We start from the raw sequence: 23,286 nt of genomic DNA, 5'->3' as shown, positions 1-23,286 counted from the left end.
CATGTGATTTGTGATTTTGATTTAAACACTGCCGAGCGAGCGAGCGTTATTGAAACTACTTGATTTGTTATTTAATTGTCGGTGTCGGGATAGAATCGTCTGGACGTACGATTCCGCCTTTTCTTGTTTCTTTTTATTTTATTTCAAACTAGCTGACCCGGCCACGCGTTGTTGTGGCTCAAAATGTATCTATTATAAATGTGTAACACTTCCCCCGTGGGGGAATTTCAAAAAATCTCTTTTTAGTGTATATTCTGTTGACGTCACCTATTAAAACGCAATTAAAAACGCAAAAAACCGCATGTAAAATAGTATAAATAGAAGCCGAGTTCTTCACGGTAAGCCTTAATCCCGTCCATCTCCCCCCGTAGGGAGAATTTCGACATGTATATTATATAAAAACACGTGCGTATTCGAATGCAACGTTGTGTCAAAATTTCAAAGGAATCTGTAGGAACAAACAAACGTTGTATTTTATTTATATAGATAGGTAGAAAATGATCTGCTTAGGTCCATTCTCACAGAAAAGCATAATGCTTCACAGAAAAGCAAACTTAGGTCGTCTGAAGTTAGCGCCATCTGTTGGACATAAAAGCCTTAATCCATATATAAATATATTATTGAAAGGGGGGAAATGGTGATTTTCACATATGCCACAAACCTTCGCGGGAATGTATTAAACAACTTCCCAAAGTTTCATGGCAATCGGATAAATTGTGTGGTAATGCATGAAGGACAAACACACACACACACACACACACACACACAGACATACATTCGTTTTTATATATATAGATTAGTCGACGCTGCAGAAGTCGGTTGGAAAACTACCAGTAGTTTTGAATCCACGATCGCTGATTGGCCGCGGATCATCGGACCATAGCAGGACCTACGACAGAGCTAGGTAGCGCTGATTGGTTAATCAAATTTAACTTCCATCGTATAAAAGGTTAGAGTTTTGGCGGGAAAAGGAGAGTTGGCCAAACGGACTGTTTTATTTAGTGTCTCTGTTTTTTATATTAAGATAATTTACGAAGGGGCGCAACTTTGATGCGTGCCCTAAGCGCCATTTTCGATTGCTACGCCCCTGGCAATAAATGATTGCTCTTTTTGAATTATTTATCTGTAATATTTAAATGTAAACATGTCTCCAGACTCCCACATATTCATACAAGTTTTATTTTGAATCAGGTCTTTTCTTAGTGGGTGGCCGAGTGAATAAAACCAATGAAAACCGAACGCTGGTTCGTGGGTTCGTGCCTCTGTGGACACACGGAAGAGATTTTCGCGGGAAAACATATTAAGAATCGCCATTATCGGTTTTGCGACATTGTAACCGGCAAAATCATAGCTTAATGTCTATATGAAACAGTAAATTTTTGGTTATAAAACTGTCTACGACACGCGAATACGTTATTCTTACTACTGCAGATCAGAAGCGACGGCCATGAGATGAGCCTGAACTTTCGAAAGAACACGTGTGTGTTATTACTCTATCACTTCAATAGTGGCCACAACGCAACGAAGACTTACGATCTCATCTGTGGGTAAAGGAAAGTCAACCGACTGTTGCAAATGTCAAAGAGCCGACAGTGCAGAAGAAGATGATGATCTGAATTTGTTTGTCATCATCACAATGAAGCTATTCTAACCACAAAAGACATCCATCGTTTTAACGCCAAGATCAAAGAACTTTTTGCAAAAATTGACAAAGTTCAGTACAGTCACGACAACGCTCCAGAACGTAGAACTGGAGCGTTGTCGCCACTGTAATGAACCTTAGAGAAGCTGGCCCGTCTGGACTAAAAGGCTCTACCTCATCCATTTTACAACTCAGTCTTGGCGCCAACCGACTTCCACCTGTCGCGCCCTGCACAACTATATTGCCAATATACAGCTCATGGCAATACGAGACTTTCTTTAAATGAAAACCCATTCATTCTATGTTGATGGAATTGAAAGTTTGCAGCGAAGATGGCAAACACGATTGATATTGAAGGTAATTAATTACCTACACGTCTGGATTGTAATCATTGTTGAGTTAACTGGAAATAAACATTTCTTTCCAAACTGTCTAAAATTCGCTTTTATAACCTGATAATAAATTTATATCGAAACTGAAAAACTATAAATAACCTTCTTTTAGTCTTTCATAATTCAAAATATAGGTAAGAATACTAAAACTCTTCTTGTTTACTTTTTAAGGACAGGCTTATTTGTTTCATAGGGGTAAAAATCAGTTGTCTTTAGATATTTTCTGATGTTTTAATGTAATAAATATTAGCCATATGCAATAATTTTTAAGCATTAATGCCACAGTTATATATAGTGAATACACTACTGTATACGTTAACTATGCAGTTATACCCTGAGAGATACTCTGGACAGAATTGTGAGCCCGGTCGAATGCCCGCAGTCCTAAAAAAAAGGCTTTTTTAGTATCCACAAAATGAAAAGAGTAAAAAAATAAAAAATCTAACAACTATTTTAGCAACTTTCCGCCAAGAAAGTTGAAAATTTGTGGCTCCATCTGTTATGAGATTTTATTTTTAAAAAGTTTTTATATTATTTATTATTATAAAACGTCAAAAAGCTTAATTTTCAGGGTAAAAATGAGTTTTATTTAATGATAATAGCAAATGATAAAAGGGAGTAAAACCCCCATGGTATATCCCTCACGTGTTCCTTTGCCTTATTCCATCACTTCACTTACAATTTTGGTTAATGTTACCTTAGGTGCCAAGATGCCGGCTCGTGTCTGATTCCAGCAAGGAAACAGTGGGACGCACGTTCTAACCTAACCTATTCTATATTTTAATAATTTGGTTGCTAATAATTATGGTAATTTATTAGAAAAGGTTAGGTTAGGTTAGAACGTGCGTCCCACTGTTTCCTTGCTGGAATCAGAGACGAGCCGCCATCTTGGCACCAAGGGTAACATCATCCAAAATTTTATGCTAAAAGAAATTTTATAAGTATTTTATAGTTATTCTGTCGGTTGAATTTAGTTTCGGAAAGATTCATTCCATTCGAAACCAGGGAACCATCTCGAAGGTTTTATTCTCAGCCGTAAGATGTATGTTCGTCCATAAACCTCCTATTCACGAGACAGGATAACCATTAAGGGAAAAGCTTGAATATGCATTCAGAATTTTAAACAGAACATCGAATATTGGCAAGTTGTTGTTGCGCCGCTTGTGATGTATTGCTTTGCCTGATCTCACTAATCCAATCCTATCCTCCATATTAAATTCTATCGCAAAGTATTCTCATTGAATTTTTACTTTTATACACAAGACTTACTAATTTTTTTTTAATTCTATCTTTAATGGGTGTAACATTAAAATAATTTCTGAGTGTGATATGCAAATGTGAATTTCTCGTCGCGTTGTATTTGCATATAAATTATCAAATATTAAGCAGTAAAGTTTTTTTCCCGATTGTTATGTATACTATAAAGATATTTCCGAATTATTTAATTTAAGAAAGGTGTATCTGTGCCATTTATAAACGTTATCAATCAGAATTCAGTTCCTTGGAGTGGATAAAAACTTATGAAAATCAGTTCAATAACAAGGCGTGTTGCAACGGTCAAGGATATACATAAAATTTTAAGTTTTATTTTAGTACAGAGAAAAATAGTTTCTGTACGAAATGTTTTCTTATCGCTATCAAGATAACGTTTCCCTTCGAGGATTTTATTGTCAAACAGAAAACCACAGGTACGGTACGTTGAATGATTAGAATGCAAATTTAAAACTTTTGGGTTAATGTTACCTATGGTTCCAAGATGGCGGCTCGTCTCTGATTCCAGCAAATAGAAGAAGGGGATATGCAACAGTGGGGATGCACGTTCTAACCTAACCTAACCTATTCTAATAAATTACCGTAATTATTACCGACAAAATTATTAGAATAGGTTAGGTTAGGTTAGAACGTGCGTCCCCACTGTTTCCTTGCTGGAATCAGACGAGCCGCCATCTTGGAACCATAGGTAACAATAACAAAAATTTTAACTACTTCTTTGAAACTTTTAGAGATATTAATGCTTTAGTACCTACAACTCTATTGGGTACTAATGGTATCAGACAAATTTCTCAATCGCCTAGAAGATTTTCTTATCGAGAAGATAAGAATGGCATATTTTCGGACGGAACAATAAGATACGTAAATTTCGATAGAATACCTCAATTAACTAATTGCGAAAGGATTTTCTACGAAGAACCTAAATGCCATCCTATTCTTCAGCGAACGACTATAGAAAGAGATTACTTGTGGGGTTACGAACGATTTTTATACACTACACAAAAGTGTAACAGCATATTTCAATCTCTTCAAGCTAGAAATAATCGTTACGAATCACCGTCGTACAAAATGGATTCGGAAGGCAATTTATCGTATAGAAACGGCAGTGGCCAATACGAAGAGGTCAGAGAGTCCACCGTGCTTCCACCGTTTCGATTGAAAAAGCTGTCCAGTTACAATTCGCCTTACATCACTACCAATTGCAGTTCTTCCCTGAATACCGATAAGTCTTTCAAGATTTCGTTTGGCTGCTCCATACAAAATTATAATCGGGTAAGTTGACAAGAATTTTATATTTTTCTTATAATTTTAATAATATATATATTCATTTAGATCAGGATATTAAATTATACGGACGAGATTCTTCCTTACGAGGAATGCGATCAAATGGCTCCTAATGAAATAAATCAAACCGCGTGGATTCCCGATTTATATGGCTTATATCCAGAACTTATAGCCATCGCTTCTCAGGATTTAAGAATTTTTCAGTATGAAGATAGGCAGTTGATCTTGAAAAAAGTATTTGTAGAAGTAAGTGAAATGTTTTTAATTAGTTTAAGTATAAAATAGCCACGAAGCTTCACCCATCAATCGTTTTGAATCGAAATTTATTGAATGTAGCTTCGTGGCTAGTTTAGTTTTTTGATAGATAACTACGAAAGTTGTTTTTCTCTCTACAAAACATGGATAAGTACATGCAAAGAGCATCCTCAAACGATAAACCTTGAATTAAACCCAATATATTCAAAATACACCCCAAAGAGGGATTAATGTAGTAGTAAATTTGCACGTAACGCGATTGGCAAATCTGTAATCTCAGAGTATAACTTAAGGCCTCACATTTGTATGTATCATTATTTGGTAGAAAGAAGACCCTGTCACTTGTTAGAGCTTAGAGCCATAACAAGTCTATGTCATCCTGATTTCTAGTCGTGCCGACGACTAGAAATCAAGACGTTTCATACATTTAGGATTAATTACGCCATAAGAAAGAATTTGTAAATAAAATTTCAGGGTGGCAGATCAAATCCAATAATATCAGTCGACTGGAACGTTTGGGATCCTATGTTAATTTCGACGGTGCAGACGGACGGAAAATGTACCGTATGGTCACTAGAGGTATATTTAAATTTATAAAGTACTTTTAACCATAAATTTATTTACTCGATATCGATTTTGTCTTCGAACTTCAGCACGACAGTTTTACAAACGAGATAAAATCTTCGGTAGATTACCAACACGCGGGATCTTCATATTGCAACGCGCGATTTGCAATGGGACAAATGGAAAAATGTTTGATAATGATCGATAAAAAAGACGACGTCAAAATTTTCGATCTTAGATCCAATTACTGCTGCCTGTACAAGAGTCTGTCGGAAAAAGTATTCAGCATGGAATGCGCCACAAGCGGAGATCATCTGATTGCCTTCGGCTGCAAGAAAAAGGTAAACTCAAATCTCTACCTTGTTTAGCCCAAGTAATTTATGAAAAATCAAAATTTTCAGATAGTAATTTTCGATTTTCGTAATATGAACAAGGCACTTAATATCTATCAAGACTTTTTACCCAACGAAATTGCATCGTGTTTTTGTTGGTCTCCGTGTTACCGAGAGATATACATCGGCAGTAAGTAACTTTTTGTATATATCTGATTTTATTTCAGTATAAACGTATTTTTTTCAATATTTTAGCTTCTTGCGGGGGAATTATCAATTGGCCAATAGATAAAGACAATCGTGTGGATACGCAGAGATACAACGTTACCGAAAATATAAACCTGTGGAGTATACATTGCCCTCTGTTTAAGCCATTTATTATATTAACAACGGGACATAATTTCCAGACGCCTTGCTACAGTACCAGCGTAGATACTTACTTGATTAAATTTTGAATTCGTACAGAGTATACTTTTACTCGGGAAAGAATTCTTTTAAATTTATTTATAGAAATATGCTATAAAATAGCATATTTTACATTCATTTGTTTACTTTTATTTAAGACTTTGTCAAAAAAAGAGTTTGTCCTCACCACGAGAACGTATCTTTTTTTTATAATTTTAAGTAAAGTTTGTTAATTTCTCAGTCACAAATTTAAATAAATTTATTAATACACTCAATGATTTTCTTATAATAATAAACTATAAGCAGCAAATATAAAGGTGTAAAATATACACTTTGTTTAAAAGTTGCTCACTTTCTGGGTATCTCTTGTTTTGAGGTGTTGAATTTTAAATTAAAATGGTTGACAGCGTATTTTTACAAATTAAAAAGTAGTAAACCACAAAATAAATTATACTAGTCTATAGCTCTATATACATGAATTTGATTTCCATAAATAAACGGTGTTGAAAACACCGGTGCCATAAAATTTTTATGGCATTGTTTTATGGCACGGCTGTTACGGGTCTGTCTCGGATACTTCGAGTCCCTTATCGCTGAGCTGCCCACGTTACGGGCCTGGCCTATTCGGTAATAGAATGCAAAAAGATTTATAGCAATATCGTTCCGGGTTCGACCCGACCCGCAATGGGACGGGCGGGGTTCGACGTGTCTGGAACGGACCACTCGAAAAACTCCGGGGTTTTCGATCATAATAAATTTTATTGAATATTGTACAAATACTTTAAAGATTATGTCACAAATACTTTCTAATAATAAACAATTTGACTATGATACCTGTGAAAATGAAATTATTTTAAAATAAAATATTTCATCACTCGATACATTAAATAATTCAATCGATTACATTTAAATTATAACTTTACACATAATTTACTAGATGCAGAGACTACTGTTTTTATATTTCTTCTAGACCAGTGGTTTTCAAAGTGAGCGCTACCGCCCCGTGTGGGCGGTGAGTAAATCTAGGGGGCGCTGGAGGCAGGCCGAGGTCCCGATTAACTATATTACACTAAAATTTATGATTCGTTAGTATAAATATTGTGTAAGAATAACTATAGTTACAACTGAAAAATAACTTTGTTTATAGAAAGTTCGGGGCTGTCTTAACAGCATCATAGTCCCCTGGCATCTGTGCACTAGGCCCTGCTTACAAAATCGGCAGCTGATCGGAATATTAGTGTTAACTTCTAGTCTGTGCATAAATTAGCTTGGTCGTGAGTTCGCACCTCTACAACGAGTTGGCCACGAGGAGTTTTCTGGATTTTCTTAACGTTTTCAAAGTCGCTACTTTCGGAGGTCCCTAGCGCGTTCTTATTGCGCCTGTGCGATGGTCCGCCATTATGTTTAAGATGTTCCGTTCCTAACTGAAAAATTTTGAACAAGTTTTGAAGAGCACTTCTCTTTCCTAAGAACTCCGGTTATTTGAATCAGAGAAGAGAAAACTGAGTAAAATCCACTAATCATCTATAAACAGTATAAAATTATATTAGCATACAGATATTATAAGGGTAATCTTTCATTTTCGCTATAAAATTCGAGTAGACAAAAACAATTTCTTGTTTATACTGACCCTAATTAGAAAATTTCTCTTCACGAAGAAAAATCCCGCGATGGAGATTCCGAAGGGTCTACCTCCAAATCTTTTCATGAAACCAACAATCTGAAAAAGATTTGGTTATAAATGTAATCAAGCCAATATAAAGTGCGAGTCTAAACATTTTTACCTTTAATTTATATTCTCGGGATAAATTCAAAGTGTAGAATTTCCCCAAAGAAATGAAATCATCATAAATCTAAAAAGAAATTATTATTATTATTATTATGTTCTGCTGAGAGAATGTATTTCTACTTATGGTTACTAATGGCAACATTATGGACGAGTATTTACAATTGATGTAAATGCTGATAATGCCCAAGCCGAATACAAGGTTCCAGTTACCAATAAGAATGCAATCGCAACGATGACGACACGCATGGTTATTACCATCTTCACAAAAATTGCGCCGTAAGAAAAGAAGCAGGATTCGTACATAAAATGGACATAAATTATAGGAAGAAGGAACTTCCATTTTTCGTTCAATTCTTCAAAAAGTTCCCACACCTCTACAAGTTTTACCATCAGACCTTGTAGATACGTCTCCGTTGCACTGTCTGAAAGTTGCAACAGTATGGACAATTTCGTCAATCTTTTAGCTACGATTACAAAAATCAATACGAAGAACAGAAAGAGAGAGAATGCATGGGAACAAATAAAAATATATTTGATTTGGAAAGCAACAGAACAGATGAAAGTTACTCTATCGTTGCTTTGTATTTTAGCGATTGTAGAATAAGTAAGAAATGCCACAATAAAGAAAAAACAGATTTGCATAAATAAAGCGAATAAAAAATAACTCAAAACGTATTGTTCAATCTCGTGGATGAATTCCTCTTCGCCATCGTAACTGCTTTTTAAATAGTGAAGGAAGATCTTTCTCCTTTTTACGATGCTATATTGCATAGCAAAATACAAAGTTACTACCAAGATAGTTATTTTGCCATGGAAGGAGTAATTTTCAAAGATTAGAAATAGTTCGCTGCAGTAAACATCCGAAGCTATTAACGTTGTTGAAAGATGTATTACTGCTATCCAGAAAAGGAGCTCGATCAGGTGCGTATAAAGTGTGAAAAATAATGCAGAGCGACCAGTTCTGGGCCTTCTACACGGGCACGCAGCTATAAAATCCAATCCGAAAACTCTCATAACAGAAATCAGGGGCTGACACTTCCAAATGAAGCAAGAATTTGTTGGTGTTGTCTGCATCTGTTCGAACGTAGTAAAAACAGTTTTTTATAGATAGGAATTACAACCAATGTGATACGGTACATTCAATAACGGAAAATCCATTTTATATAATTACTTGTATCGAATACCATCCATACAAAGATTCGATATACTTGTTTGTAACCATTATGATTTCATACTTGCAGTACAATCGAATGCTCTTGTTCCTATGGATAGAGGGAAAATGCTTCACTTGAATTATAGTAGTTATGTCCTTACATCAAAATTTTCTATCTCTTACGTCAAAACATCGATTTATGTTCCATTTGAACAAATAGGCCTGTCTTAAATAAATCACTATACAACTTATCGTAAATCGTTGTGAATGATATTTACATATCGTAAATCAATGTATTAATAAACGAGAATGTTGTTTCTTTGTTTGTTCGCTGTACATTCCTAGGTCGTCCGACCAGTTGCTACGAAACTCGGTAGTTACGTTTTAGTACTTATAATTTATATAATGTCGTATATCTCGATCCAAAATATCTATTGAATTCCTGTAAATTGATTTTTATCTATATTCGATTTACTGATTTACACGTAGCGCCATCTATTGGCCAAAAAATTAGCAAAATAATAAACGAACTATAATTCTTATTAAAAATATATATAACTTTAAAATATATGTATTATATTCACTTAATTACTGCAACAATAATATAGCACAAAATAGACGCGCTATATAATTACTGAGACAGATAGTACATAACAGTTGCCTGCGTGCAATCGAAAGTGTTAGGGTGCGACTATGCAGAGAATTTTCCGAGCGAGCGAGAATATGTGGCGAAAAGAGGCGATGACGTTTCACCCTCTCTGTTTCTCGCTCTCGCCTTTATTGTGGTAATAAACGAGGGCGAGAAACAGAGAGCGTGAAACGTCATCGCCTCTTCTCGCCACATATTCTGGCTCACATCTGCATAGTCGCACCCTAAGGGATTGGCATTTTAGTTCGAGTTGAAACTTCAGAAATGATCTTCACGATGAATCATCTGCAAAATATAAGTGTTGTAATACAGTTTAAAGTTGCAATAAATTACAATAATATATTGTTTTCCATACACATTTAGCAATTTTTTTTCCACCCAACGTGTAAACCACAGATTAGAGACACAGATGGTCAACTTCGAGAAAATTACGTGACTAAAGCCATGTAACGCACCACCGGCTGAAGCATGGTACTAAATAATCACGTGATTTATATCTTCCGTTTAACGAGAATGACGTCATTAGTTTCGATTTTAATGTATTGTGCTGTTCAATTTCCTTTGTTTCTAGCTGTGGTTTCTAGTTTAATTTAAAAATGAAAAACAGAGTAAAATCAATAATTTTTAACAGCCGGATAGCCAAGCGGTCAAGGTGACAACTAGTGTTTCTCATTTGCTTGGTCTTTTGCTTGTCCCGGTATTCCGGGATAGAATTAATTATTTTTCAGATAGACAAAATATCTTGAAATCAAATGATATAATTATTTTTCATTTTTTAAAGTAATTTAATACGTTCCGCAACCTCCAAAATCATATTAAAAGTTACATTTTAATTAAGTAGAAATTTTCACAAATAGAAAAAATTTATTAAAGTTTGCTTGAAACTGCATACAACAAAAAAATGCTTTGAATTGAGTTGAAAATTTTTTAAAAATGAACTTAGATCAAACTTCTAACTTAAAAAGTGATTTTCGTTTTTAAATAAAACATAATACAAAATATTATTGTAAATTTTTATAATAAGATTTTAAAAGGCAAAGACGATCAATACTCCAATCACTCGATTCAGTTCTTATTTAACTAATGAAAAGCCTGCCCCGAGAATGCCCTTTCCGATTTGATTCGTGTGGGTGAAATCGTCTTTAATGCATTTAAGAGAAAACAGATGTTGTGTTTTTTCACCCGTAGCCTGGAAGATTTCTAGTTCATTTTCCAGATCGTAGTATTTCTTTCGCTGTCTAGTATTCTCGATTTGTCTACCTGGACTGTTTCAATAGAAACATCAGTTTACAGCCCGATAAGTCGGCAGTTCGTTTGTCTTTAATAATCGGGTTTACGAAGAAAAACTTCGCACCCGCAGACTTCACATTCGTTTGTATCCTTGCCAATTTGCACAACCTGGCGTTACGCAGTTATTGAAGCTACTGGGCATGGTTAAAAATTAAGACAGCGTAAGTGCAGTTATTCCAGATATTACAGGTTCTGACAAGTAAAGAATTTTCAGAGCCGCAGATAAGCTACGTATTGACTATTGACCATTTGTGTCATGCCATAACGAGCAAAAATTTAAAAAACTAATAAGTAGGTTTAAAATTAATAAATACAAATGTATTCTGACAGTTTATGAGTTAATTATACTTTCTATTTGCAAAATTTCCTCAACTTTAACATAAAATAAGAAAAAAAGTGAATTTTTAAGAAATTTGCGGGATTTCCCGGGATAAGAAAAATTTTCCGGGTTAAAGAAAACAATCGAGATCCCGTTTGAGAAACCCTAGCGACAACACGCCGCTCTGGGGGATCCGGGATCGAATCCGGACGGGTCGAAAAATCCCCAGGAATTTTTCGGAGGTAGTCCGTCCGGCCGCCCATTGTGGGCCTAGCCGAACCCATAATGGGCTGGCTAAATGAGGCACTCTTAATGCCCACAGGGCGTAATCGGCAAAAAAAAAAATAATAATAATAAAATAAAAGTTCTATAGCCAGTCACACGGACGATCAGAGCGCCACGCAACGGTAGTTGTGTGCTTCTTATTCTGTAACGTAGATGTTTTAGTATATTTATACTTGAGCACTTTTTAAATTAAAATTAATCATTAGGATGATCAAACTTTAAAAAAATCATGTCGAGTTCGTTAATTCAAAAGCTTAGTTCGTGACATCAGTTTTCCCCCCACGTGACGAGTTATCGAGATAAGTTTAAATCAAAGTACACAATTTTAAGTTAATTCATCCGAAGCAGACGTTTCTATACCATTCTCCACAGAAAAATGGCAAAAAACCAGAAAATTGGAGTAATAGGAAGGTGATTTAGTCTAATATTTCCTTATATAATTCGTATTAATCGATACTTCGTTAAATACGTATATTTCATAAGAAACTAATCAGTTTCTTACGAAATATACATATTTAATGAAGTGCAAATGACACGTGAATTCAATAAATTCACACGTGTCATTTGCAGAAATTTTGCCAAATAATTCTTTATTTTTTAATCGAATAAACCTAAGAAAGGCAACCAAATTAATATAATAAATAAGAAGTTTATATAAATGTTTGTTGTTAAAAAATTACATGTTATGCTATACTAGACATAATAATTATTAACTTAATACATAACAAACTAATGTATACATTTTTTCATTTTCGTAATTGTCTCTTTTGTACGTTAAGAAGGTCTTTTATTCGTAGTGGATTTGGCCGGGTGGCCGGGACTAAATTTGGCACGTCCGGATATTCCCGGGGAGTTGCCGGCTCGGATTCGATCTCGATCCCCGGAGTGGTAGGCCGACGCTTTAACTCGTTAACAAAGTGTTTTTTTGTCTAGAAATATATTAAAACAAAACGTGAAAGAATATGCTACGTATAACTATGCATTAATACTATTAAACGAGTAAACGGCGTGTAAAAGTACTTACTGGGTGAAGTAATCCGTCCAAAACACCGGACGGTTTTTAAAAAATTAGCAAATTCCACTCCGATCGAGTTAAAAGCGGTTTTGTGGATAAAGTCGGACAATGTCGTTTGCGTCGGTAGGCACGGAGTATTGTTACGTAATATTGAAAGCAAACGAGTTAAGCACTGCAAATCATCAAAAAGATGAGGTGGAAAGGTTAGAAAATAATTTAAGAGGAAAATTAATCAATTTGATGCAATAATTTAGCATGCAGCTGATTTTCATATTAAAATTCATCCAGTAAAATATAATTTAATATTTAGTTTTGTTATAAATATAATTTTGAATGATTAAAACACAATTAGGATATTTATTTTTGTTGTTATTTTTTAATTGTAAGTCTTTCCAACTACAGGTTTGGATCTGTAATTGGAAAGACTTAAAATTAAGAACATTAATTATTAAAATAATTATTATATAGACTTCTAAGAGTCACCAAATTAATTTTTTCAAAATCACAGTTTAAGAATATTCGCTACTTCGGCTTTGAAAGCAATTTTACATATTTTATGTAATTTTTTGTGAAAATCGAGCGGTTTTAACTTTAATTAATGTCATCAGAAATATATAAACTTGAACAATTTTATTATATAGATATTAAAATTACTAATAAAATAACTTAAAAGATGTGATTATAAATTTTAATATCTAAAGAGATTCAGTGCTGAAAGTACAGACTGCTTTTAAAGTTTAGTTAAACAGAAAATTTATATTATCAAAAAAATTCTTAAAATGGTAAATGTTAGTTAGAAATTAAGATCTTTATTACTATCTTATCTCATAAAGAACCTCCCCATTTTTATGATTAAGATATTTGTCTTCTTTGAAACTTTATCTTATAATATAATTTCAAGCAAATATTATCTTTTAATTAATGATAGTTTTTATTTCTAAACATTTTAAAAATATATTTATTTAATAAAAAAATATCTGATATTTTTCAGTGGTTTTATTGGACGAAGTTGGGCGATGCTGTTCGCGTCGGTCGGCTACAGAGTGTCGTTATACGATATCGACGGCAATCAAGTCAAGAGCGCACTCGAAATTATCAAGGACGAGTTAAAAAGATTAGAAAATAATAATTTACTAAGAGGAAAATTAACTGCGGAACAACAATTTAATCTTATTTCTCCATGTAAAACTTTAAAAGAAACTGTTAAAGATGCGAAATATGTTCAAGTAATTTTTTTAAACTTTGGTTAATCTGTTTATTGTGTAATTGTAAAATATGATATCTGTGTGAATGAAAGTAGCTGTAAAGAATTAAGCTTTTACATGCTTTTATAATTTAAGATAATTGCAGGATATTCATATGTTACAAAGTATTGCATAGATAAACCTAATAATATGTAGAATCGCAGTTTTTAATTTTACTTATTTTGTAATTGTAACTATGAATATTTAAAATCCAGGATGAAGCAATCATTTTATTTAAAAAATTGAAAATAGCTGTTTTCATACATACATTTTGCCTTAAACAGTAAACATTACATAGAGAATATGATGACATCAAAATCATGATTTTTAGCTTAAGTTTTGATTTGACAAATTTTAAATTTGCCTAATCAAATTTACTATAAAAATTGCATTATATATATATACATATATACATTTACAGTACTTTGCCAAATTATTAGACACGTTGACTAAAATCATTCCGTACTTTTTTACTATTGTTTAAGGAATGAGTATTTTTTTGTGTTATTCTTATTCTCTATTATATCACAAACACTTATAATAAATTTTTTATATAGCAACATTGTAAATGTAAGAAAAATCAACTTTCTACTACAAAAAGAGAACTGATAGAGGTCCTTATTAAGATACGGCACCACAACGCATTGATGAGAACAAAAATAAAAAACAATGTATAAAAAGTATTCCTTGTCGTATAGAAGTACTAATGGCTGTTAACAGTAAACATACAAAGTACCAATGTTCATTTCTGATTTTTTAAATTTTATTTATATTAAAATTTATATATGCAAAAAATTACTTTCTATTTCAAAATACGTAATAAGCATAAATATTTTAAATAATTCTATTGACAATCGCATTATTATTGATCTACTATATAAAAATTAAGAAATTATGAATTTTTGCATGGGTTTAATAATTTGGCAAGGTACTGTGTATATATATATATAATTTATCACATTGACAGACCAATATGAATACTGCTATCATCTGACAGATGCTAGCCAATCAAACTTGTGTTTGTGTGGCATCATATCCAGGTTGTGTGTGCATATTATATTAAATGTATACATATATATACGGGGTGTTCGGAAATTCCCATTACAAACTTCTAGGACTTGTAGAGGGGAGCGAGTACATGATATTTTGATTAGGAACCCATGTCCGGAAACGTACCCGTTTCCGTTCTACGACGGTTTCAATTCAGATGTTTAACTCTTCCATTTCCGCTTGAGGAATTTGAATTAACCATGACACAATGCAATTATTAGGTAACTATTTGAAAGGAAGCATAACGAAACATCCATTTATCACTTAAGCACATTTGTTTATATGTTTTCTCTTTCCCTCAGCAGAAGTGGAAGAGTTAAACATCTGAATTGGAACCGTCATAGAACGGAAACAGTAAGTTTCCAGACATGGTTTCCTAATCAAAATATTATATACTCACTCCCTCTACAAGTCCTAGAAGTTTGTAATGGGAATTTCTGAACACCCTGTATATACATATACATTTAATATATATGTAAATATTACTGTCTTAACCAGATCTGATTTTTAAGGTAAATATCTTACAAGCTAACAAGCACTTTGCTTTTGTTAGTCCCGCAGTTCCTAGAATTCCCAAGAAATATGCCATTTTTATGAGTAGATAAAACATATTTTAAGTCTACTATCATACATGTTATCATTGCTAATATAAACAGCAATAGATAGCAAAACTGAATCACTTATTAGTCTATCAGAAACTTTCCAAAATTTTAATGAATTCTGTGATAAGAATCAAACATGGTGCATAATGCGCTGTAATTTTGAATCTAATGGTCTTTTAACTTGAATTTTTTATGAGAACTTTTGATTTTTGCTGAAGAAATATGAGAAGTGAGTTTAGAATTTATTTTAAAAAAGCAGTTGATTTAAATAGTTGTAATTATTGCAATGCCGTATGATGATGAAATACATTAAGTATAAATTTACATTTTTTTTTTCAAATCATGTATATTGTCACAAGTGGTCACTTAGGAGATTGCTTTAAGTGAGAAAATACAGAATGTCACGCGATAATTAAATTATTTTGTAGTATCCTGTTTCTTTGAATCCTTAAAGTTAGTTTAGATACCATACTTCATAAATATATATTTATATATGTACTGTACAAGGATTAATTTTTTTATTTTTAGGAATGTGTTTTTGAAAGGGTTGATTTAAAGAAATCAGTATTTGAAGATTTGGATGAAGTAGCAGATGACAATGTCATCTTAGCCAGTTCAACAAGCTGTTTTCCGGCATCTAAATTCTCTGAACATTTAAAACACCGTTCGCAGGTTATAGTGGCTCATCCAGTAAGTTGGCAAAAAACAATATTTAATTTATAACTTATTTGTTTTAATTTATGAAATTAAATATATAAATTTATTTAGGTAAACCCACCTTACTATGTTCCATTAGTTGAAGTTGTATCAGCACCTTGGACTAGTCCTTCTACTGTAGCTACCACAAAAAGTATCTTGACTGAAATAGGACAGAAACCTGTAATATTACATAAAGAAATTTTAGGTTTTGCATTGAATCGTATTCAATATGCAATATTAGATGAATGCTGGAGATTAGTAGAGGTATGCTATTTGTGAATATAAAAATTCTGTATAATAATCTCAACACATGAGCCTGGCATAATCATTATTATTTAAACTTTATGTTAATATTAATAATTAATAATGTACTGCAAATAAGTAATGCAAAACGTCATTTAGTTACAATTTCATATTTTAGCATTCCACATTATTTTCCAATTAGGAAGTTTTTTGTTAAAAACACAATATACAAATGGAGTATATATAATTTCCTATTTAATTGATTAGTATATCATCAAAGTATAGGGTGTCTGAAAAGTTACTGTGCAATGATAAGTTTGTAATGACATTAAAGTTATACATATAGCATTGTATACAAGATCCATAAGTTGTATGTTCTACTTTTCCACTTTGTGGTAGATGGCTTGCTCACAGATATTCTGATATTTTGTGTAGAGTTCAAAAACCAGATGCATCGCCAGTTAAGCTACCCAGACCTCCATCCAATCCTTACCTTCAGAACTATTAATAATTTAGTTATAACTATCCTAGTTAGTCATCATTGAAGGCCTATTAAGTGACACTTAAGTCATCTCCAGTTGTCACCATGAGTAACCAGGATGGTTATATCTAAATTATTAATAGTTCTGGAGGCAAAAATCTGATGGAGGTCTTGGTAGTGTAATTGATAATTGATCCACTTGGTATGTGGGAATTATGGGTTTGAGTCCCACTCTGGACCAAATCTTTTCTTCTACAACTCTGTGAATTAAACATTAATTTATTTATAATTATTAAATTTATCAAAAGTGGCACCTAACACCTATCTCTATGCAAAATTACTTAAAAATTAATTATTAAATAGTAGCATATTATAGCCTGATATAATTTGTCAGATTGTTTGGTTTTAATATTTTGTATGTACATGTATCAAGTGCAAACTTTGTTAATTGATATTTTTCTATTCAAGTAAGCATGTGCGTCATCTCAAATTTGCCCATGGATTTTTGAATATGGAAATTTTCAATTTGCCTTTCACTCAGGTTTACTGTAATGAAAGCTGATAGTACTGATAGTACAATTTTTTTCTAGCTTTTGTATCAACCACGTATTATTGTGCGAGCAACGCATGTGCAAAATCTGACACTCGCACCTGTTTGTAGAAATAGTCTCGGTATTTTGTATTTTATTTTGACCCGGTCCCCCGACTACCTACAAGTCTGGTTTATTTTGTGTGCGCATAATTTGGGCACCAGATACTCTGTGCCAAATTGCAACTCCTGACATGTACTCCTTCATACCTCTAAGGTGTACAGCCATTGACAGCAGTGCAATTTTAGAGATGAGACACAGTCTCATCAATTAATACAAAACCATAAGAAAAGAATTATCAGTAAAATAATTAAGGAAGAAATTTATTATATATTTGATTCTGACACTTTTGCTTCCTGAAGTTTAGATTGTGTAATCATGCTTTTTTATTTAAATTGAATTTTAAGTTTGTTCTATATCCAACAAGGCATCCACATTTGCCACCAACAATGTCTCCAAAACAAATAGTGCAATTCTGGCATTAGGAGTAACAGATGCATAATTCTCTTCCTTCTTTTCCTTAGATATTCAACTGGGCTACATCAAAGTGTTTGCATTGGGCACTGTCTCATATTGATTTTGCTGCCAGGAAGTTCATTTCCTTTTAATCAGCTTCAGAGACAGTCTTATGAGAAATTTATTGCCAGTCCACACTGATATACAAACTGTCTGTTGTAAGAGCACATATACAAACATATGCTCTTGGAACAGATTTTTTGAGATTGAACTTTGTACAATATGGTCAGGCAAGTCCACAAAGTGTCCTTGGTTCATTACTTTTATTTCAACATGCCTCAAGTTGCTATCTCTGTAGTGTCTTTGTAGTCGGAAAAATTCCCTTTCCTTTTTCTTAAGACTAAACTCTCCTTGGTAGTGGAAGTTATCTGCAGGCCCAAAGAATTTCAACTTTATAACATCTGAAGATATTTCCATTGATTTGATAATGTACACCAAAAAAGTGAAAAGTGTCCAGTTTTTATTCTACCCATTGCAGTTATCAACTCACAGAATAATGTGTCATAGGTCATAAAACTATAGGAAAGAGCTGAAAATATCTTCATTTTTTCCTAGACACAACTCTGTGCCTTAGGACAGCCAGAGAGTTTTGTAAGATCCTCTTACTAACAAGAACAAGACTCTTGTTAAATATAATTCTTTCTGTGAAGAGACATTACTCATATTACTGCCTCTAGTTATCTATTGTTAGAAAATCTTCCATCTACAAGTGCAGGATTGAGGCATATTTCCAGGAAAAAAGGCCATAATTACATTACTTGTGTAAGTATTTATGGCTAGAGCCAAGAATAATCTTAACCCAACTTTGAAAAAAATTGTAGCTAGTCCTTTTCCTTAGTAAGGCAGCACACATATTATATTTATTATATATATATATAGATATAGATAAAATAATATTATATTGTCTTTTATAGGCATTTTTATGCATGAAATACAGTTTTAAAAGATTTTGTTTTGGGAGTTGGGAATGGATTAATCCATTTTATATTGTTTCTTATCGAAAAATTAAAATGAATAATTCTTTAAAAAAACATTTGTGTCTCTATATTAAATAACAGATAAGCAAAGTAGGTATAATATTAGCATTCTATCGTGTTTTACATCTATTACTAATTTATGATAGAATTATTTCTCAAACAGTTTTAACGTTTGTATTTAAATGATACAGTTTCACAGTTTTAAAATTTAGTATCATTCAGTTATGGAAGATGTTACTTGCTAAATATATCTTGAAGAGTAAATTTGTAAGTTCATCACACATACATACAGGATAAGCTAGGAAGATATTTTAAAACTACTATATACTGGTAGTTGATTGTGGGTTTACGCCTCGTTAACAGGCTGGCCGTCTGGAGTGTAACTAATCTAAAATTAAATCGTGTAACTAATTTAATTTTAAAATTATTTTAACAACAGTTAATTTTTTAGAAATTACCTACTCTACTTTAAATTTCATCCTTATTTCAGAAACCCTTATAAATAATTATTTTGAGCCTATTATAATTAATTTATAAAAGAGAGCTGACTTCAGGAAGTTACTTTTATAATTGTAAATAAAGTATATTGATTTTAATAAGAAATCCATGTAACTTCAAAGTATTAATTATTATTTAATATAATAGATAGTAAAATTTATGCATTTTAAACTTAATGCTGCTATAATAATTATTATGTTAATGAATTTAAAAAATATTAAGGCTGTAGATTTTATTTGTATGTTTTGAGAAATTGCGAATATGATTGATTATCCAGTTGAATGTCTAATTATAACTGGAAATTTATTTTTTTACACTATGCTTTTTGGACATCGAGGTATTGATGTCCAAAAAGCATAAAGTGTAAAAAATAAGTTTAACTTAACTATTTTGATACTTATTACATATCTAAATTTATAATTTTTTAATAAAATAAGGGCATTAATTGATGTCTAGACAGCTGACTCAGTTAGGGAACTGGCCTACCACTCTTGGAGACTGGGAATTGAATCTGGCTAAGCAGTTCTCCTAGTCTGTCTCCAATATGTTGGGCTCTGTCGGGCCCGCCGTAAGCGGGTGTGCAAGGCATGCACCGCACGCGGGCGGCAAATTGGTATTGCCGGCAAGCTCGGCGTAGGTAGTCGTAGTTAAACCGGGGCGGCATAATCGGTATTGCACACGGGTGCTCAAACAGCTAGCGGCGCTGCCGGGCTCTGTTTCTCGCCACCCAGTTGTCCTCTTTGTAGGTTAAGTCAAACCCACAATGGGTATAATTAAAAAGGCTTTCTTGGTGTCTAAGGTGGAAAGGAATAAGTTAAAAGTGAAAACAAAAAATTAATTAATTGCATTAATTGACAAATTTACAGATTTCTTTAAATTTAAATATTTTTTTTATTATTAGAATCTCTCTCTTTTAAACATATTAAAGCAATATATATATTTCAGAATGGTGTTATGTCTGTTGAGGATGTTGATGCAGTAATGTCAGAGGGTTTAGGGATGAGATATGCTTTCCTTGGTCCTTGGAAACGGCTCATTTAAATGCTAATGGTAATTACATTATTAATGAGTAATTTTTTTGTTATTAATTTACATTTCACACTATAATAACAATTAAATCATATAGGATTTTTGGATTATTGCAATCGCTACGCAGAAGGGATATTTAATGTATCCGAAACATTTGGGCCCAATCCGAGAATGGAAGGTAGATTAGCGGAAAAGGTACACGAAGATCTGTGTAAGATGACTTCCTTGGATAAATTACCTGAGAAAAGAGCTTGGAGAGATGAAAATCTAGCAGTCCTCTCAAAACTTAAGCAGAAAGGAGTGGAAAGTGTTTCTCTCAAATAAAAAAAATCTGCTACTTTTAAAATTACAAACGTGCAAATCGTCAACCGGAAATTGGTACGTTTTTGTACCGAACAGTCAAAGTTTTATTCAAGATATGACAATTCGATTGTGAATTTTTGTTAAAACTAAAATATTTTTAAATCGTTATATATGAATCTGAATTGTTAGAGATTATGCAAATTTTTATTAAAAATAAATTAAATAATTTTGCAATTAAGAGCCTAATGTTAGTGTTAATTTTTTAAACTCCTGCATACTTGTGTAGTAATAAATTCGGTTTTCAAAAATAAATAAATAAAAACATTTGTTTTTACTTGGTTGTTTCAATGTAAAGTTAGGAAAATCATAATTTTCTAAATTTTACATTGAAACAATCAAGTACATTTACATATTAAACAAATTATATAAAAATAAATTCATTTCTTTGATTCCCAATATATTTAGATATAATTATGATTAGATATTATATACAGTGTGAGGGTAGTACTGAATGTTGTGTACTTCACTGAATTATTATAAAATGTTATTGCTCTTCACACTGTCAGCACTAACAGATCTTTATAATCATATCCATTGTGGGTTCAGCTAGCCCACAATGGACAGTGACGGTTCAGCACTGATTGAAAGTAATTTATTTGAATATAAGTGAATTTAGAATCAAATATCATACATTTAATGATTGAACTTAACTGTTATTTAAGAATGACAATGTTCAGAAGTATTTGTCAAAAATGAAGCAAAATATTAAATAATAGTTCTTTAAAAGCTGATCTGCATTACTGTTAACAAATATACATTAAATAATCTGGAAGAGGGATGTTTATGAAATACAGGAATGATACAATGCAGAAAAATTCGGGCCAGCCAGAATACGGAGACGGTTAAGACGTTGGCATACCACTCCGAGGACCCGGAATTAAATCTGGGAGATAGAAAAACTCCAGGAACATTTCTGTTTAGGATATATTGGGCTCCATCTGGGTATTTCCTCACCACCCATTTGTCCCCTAACAGGACTATCGGGCTTACTGTGGGCTTGTCCAAACTCGCAGTAAGCCCGATAAAGGTCCTCTTGTGCCGGCAGGGAGGAAAGATTAAAAACATATATATAGAAAAATTCAAAAAACACTCCAACTTTTCATAAATCAATTTTTTAAAATTTTATTATTGGTGTGGCAAATAACTTTTATTCTTTTAAAGTTACAAATACACTAAATTTGAAAAATAGTATTGTTAACTTTAAAAGATAATTATATATTTCTCTCACTCATCTTTATTTGTATATAATTTTAATAACTCATTCGTGGCAACTTCCCAGAAACTTTTTAAGCCCATGCCAGGGGATTTAGTGTTTGTCTGTGGCACAGTACAACACCTGAGAGTTTTTCCCTAATAAAGACAAGTACTTCGGGTAGTTAAATAGGAAATATGCACCTTCATGCAAAGATTTCTGGACCAATTAGTTATTCGTGTTTGTAATTGACTCAAAGGAATTAGGTGAAAGAGAAATTTCAGGTCAGAATAGAAGTTTGAACCTCGCAAGAACTTCAGAGCACTGGAAAAGTTTGATATATACTGCCTAGAATAAGAAATCACTAGTATTTATGGCGAGATGTTTAATTAGTTGATGCCTTAAACAGAAGACACTGAAGGAGTGAAGTGTTACGAAGTATGGAATTTTGAGATTACTTCACTCCCAGCAACATTAGCATGGTATCAATCCCATGTATGAATAGGAATCCTTTCACACGTGTATGTGTGTTTGTGTGTGGCGATACGCCATATTGTTGTATATATATATATATATATATATATATATATATACAGTGTAAGCCTAATATTAAGTTTCGTTAATCTTTTGTTCTATATCTTTTCTTCGAATTTTCTAACGGTGTTTCCTTCCCGCTGGTGGGAACGCATTTTCGTAGAATAACACCGAAAAACAAGTGTGTAAAACAAAACCCTGAGGCAAGTCAGGAAGCGGGGTGAGACAGTCCGAGGCTAGCGTTGAGAAGAAGCGGACGGAAAAGAAAGTGGTCGTCGCCACGGATCGAGACAGAGTGCTTAGGTCGTCTACAGGAAAAGAACTGACGTAGACGAAAACTAAAACTGAGAGTTTGGCGATATAGATTCTTTCATTTGATCGGAGCCATTGACAAGTGACTGCGGTGCAAGTCTCCATTTCGTCAAGAGTGAAGACCAGACAAGAAAGAAACCCGGGTACCCCACCAGCATCTTTCTTCTATTCTTACCCTTCATTCTTTCTTCCTCTATTTTCTTTTAGATTATAAGTTAGTTTAAGATAGTTTAAGTTAATTCGTAATATTTCGGAAAGGGCTACAAACAAAGAATATTGTCGCGTAAACGCATCAATCCCTTTGTGTGTA

The 23,286-nt window shown here is 32.9% G+C and overlaps 2 protein-coding genes across 2 annotated transcripts; both read left to right on the top strand.

Moving 5' to 3' along the window:
- Positions 1 to 3,488: 3,488 nt before the first annotated feature.
- LOC136990348 (uncharacterized) lies at positions 3,489 to 6,196 on the top strand. Its single transcript, XM_067288737.1, has 7 exons — positions 3,489 to 3,722; positions 4,038 to 4,578; positions 4,639 to 4,836; positions 5,320 to 5,424; positions 5,499 to 5,750; positions 5,811 to 5,931; positions 5,997 to 6,196. The coding sequence occupies exons 1-7, from the start codon at positions 3,655 to 3,657 to the stop codon at positions 6,194 to 6,196; spliced, it is 1,485 nt and encodes a 494-aa protein (XP_067144838.1). The 5' UTR covers positions 3,489 to 3,654.
- Positions 6,197 to 11,806: 5,610 nt separating this feature from the next.
- On the top strand, positions 11,807 to 21,116 carry LOC136990356 (lambda-crystallin homolog). Its single transcript, XM_067288750.1, is given in 7 exon segments — positions 11,807 to 12,042; positions 13,638 to 13,872; positions 16,071 to 16,232; positions 16,311 to 16,505; positions 20,492 to 20,567; positions 20,570 to 20,596; positions 20,673 to 21,116. Coding segments are annotated over 7 exon segments (957 nt in total). The 5' UTR covers positions 11,807 to 12,007; the 3' UTR covers positions 20,900 to 21,116.
- Positions 21,117 to 23,286: the final 2,170 nt, after the last annotated feature.

Source organism: Centruroides vittatus, unplaced genomic scaffold (assembly GCF_030686945.1).
Source record: "Centruroides vittatus isolate TY-2023 unplaced genomic scaffold, ASM3068694v2 scaffold_907, whole genome shotgun sequence".
NCBI classification, from domain to species: domain Eukaryota; kingdom Metazoa; phylum Arthropoda; class Arachnida; order Scorpiones; family Buthidae; genus Centruroides; species Centruroides vittatus.
This window is presented reverse-complemented; position numbering and strand designations above follow the sequence as displayed.

Coding starts and splice junctions, on each gene's coding strand:
- LOC136990348 (XM_067288737.1), top strand. CDS start 3,655: ATGTTTTCTTATCGCTATCAAGATAACGTTTCCCTTCGAGGATTTTAT. Junction 4,837..5,319: donor TGAAAAAAGTATTTGTAGAA/GTAAGTGAAATG, acceptor ATAAAATTTCAG/GGTGGCAGATCAAATCCAAT. Junction 5,425..5,498: donor GTACCGTATGGTCACTAGAG/GTATATTTAAAT, acceptor TTCGAACTTCAG/CACGACAGTTTTACAAACGA.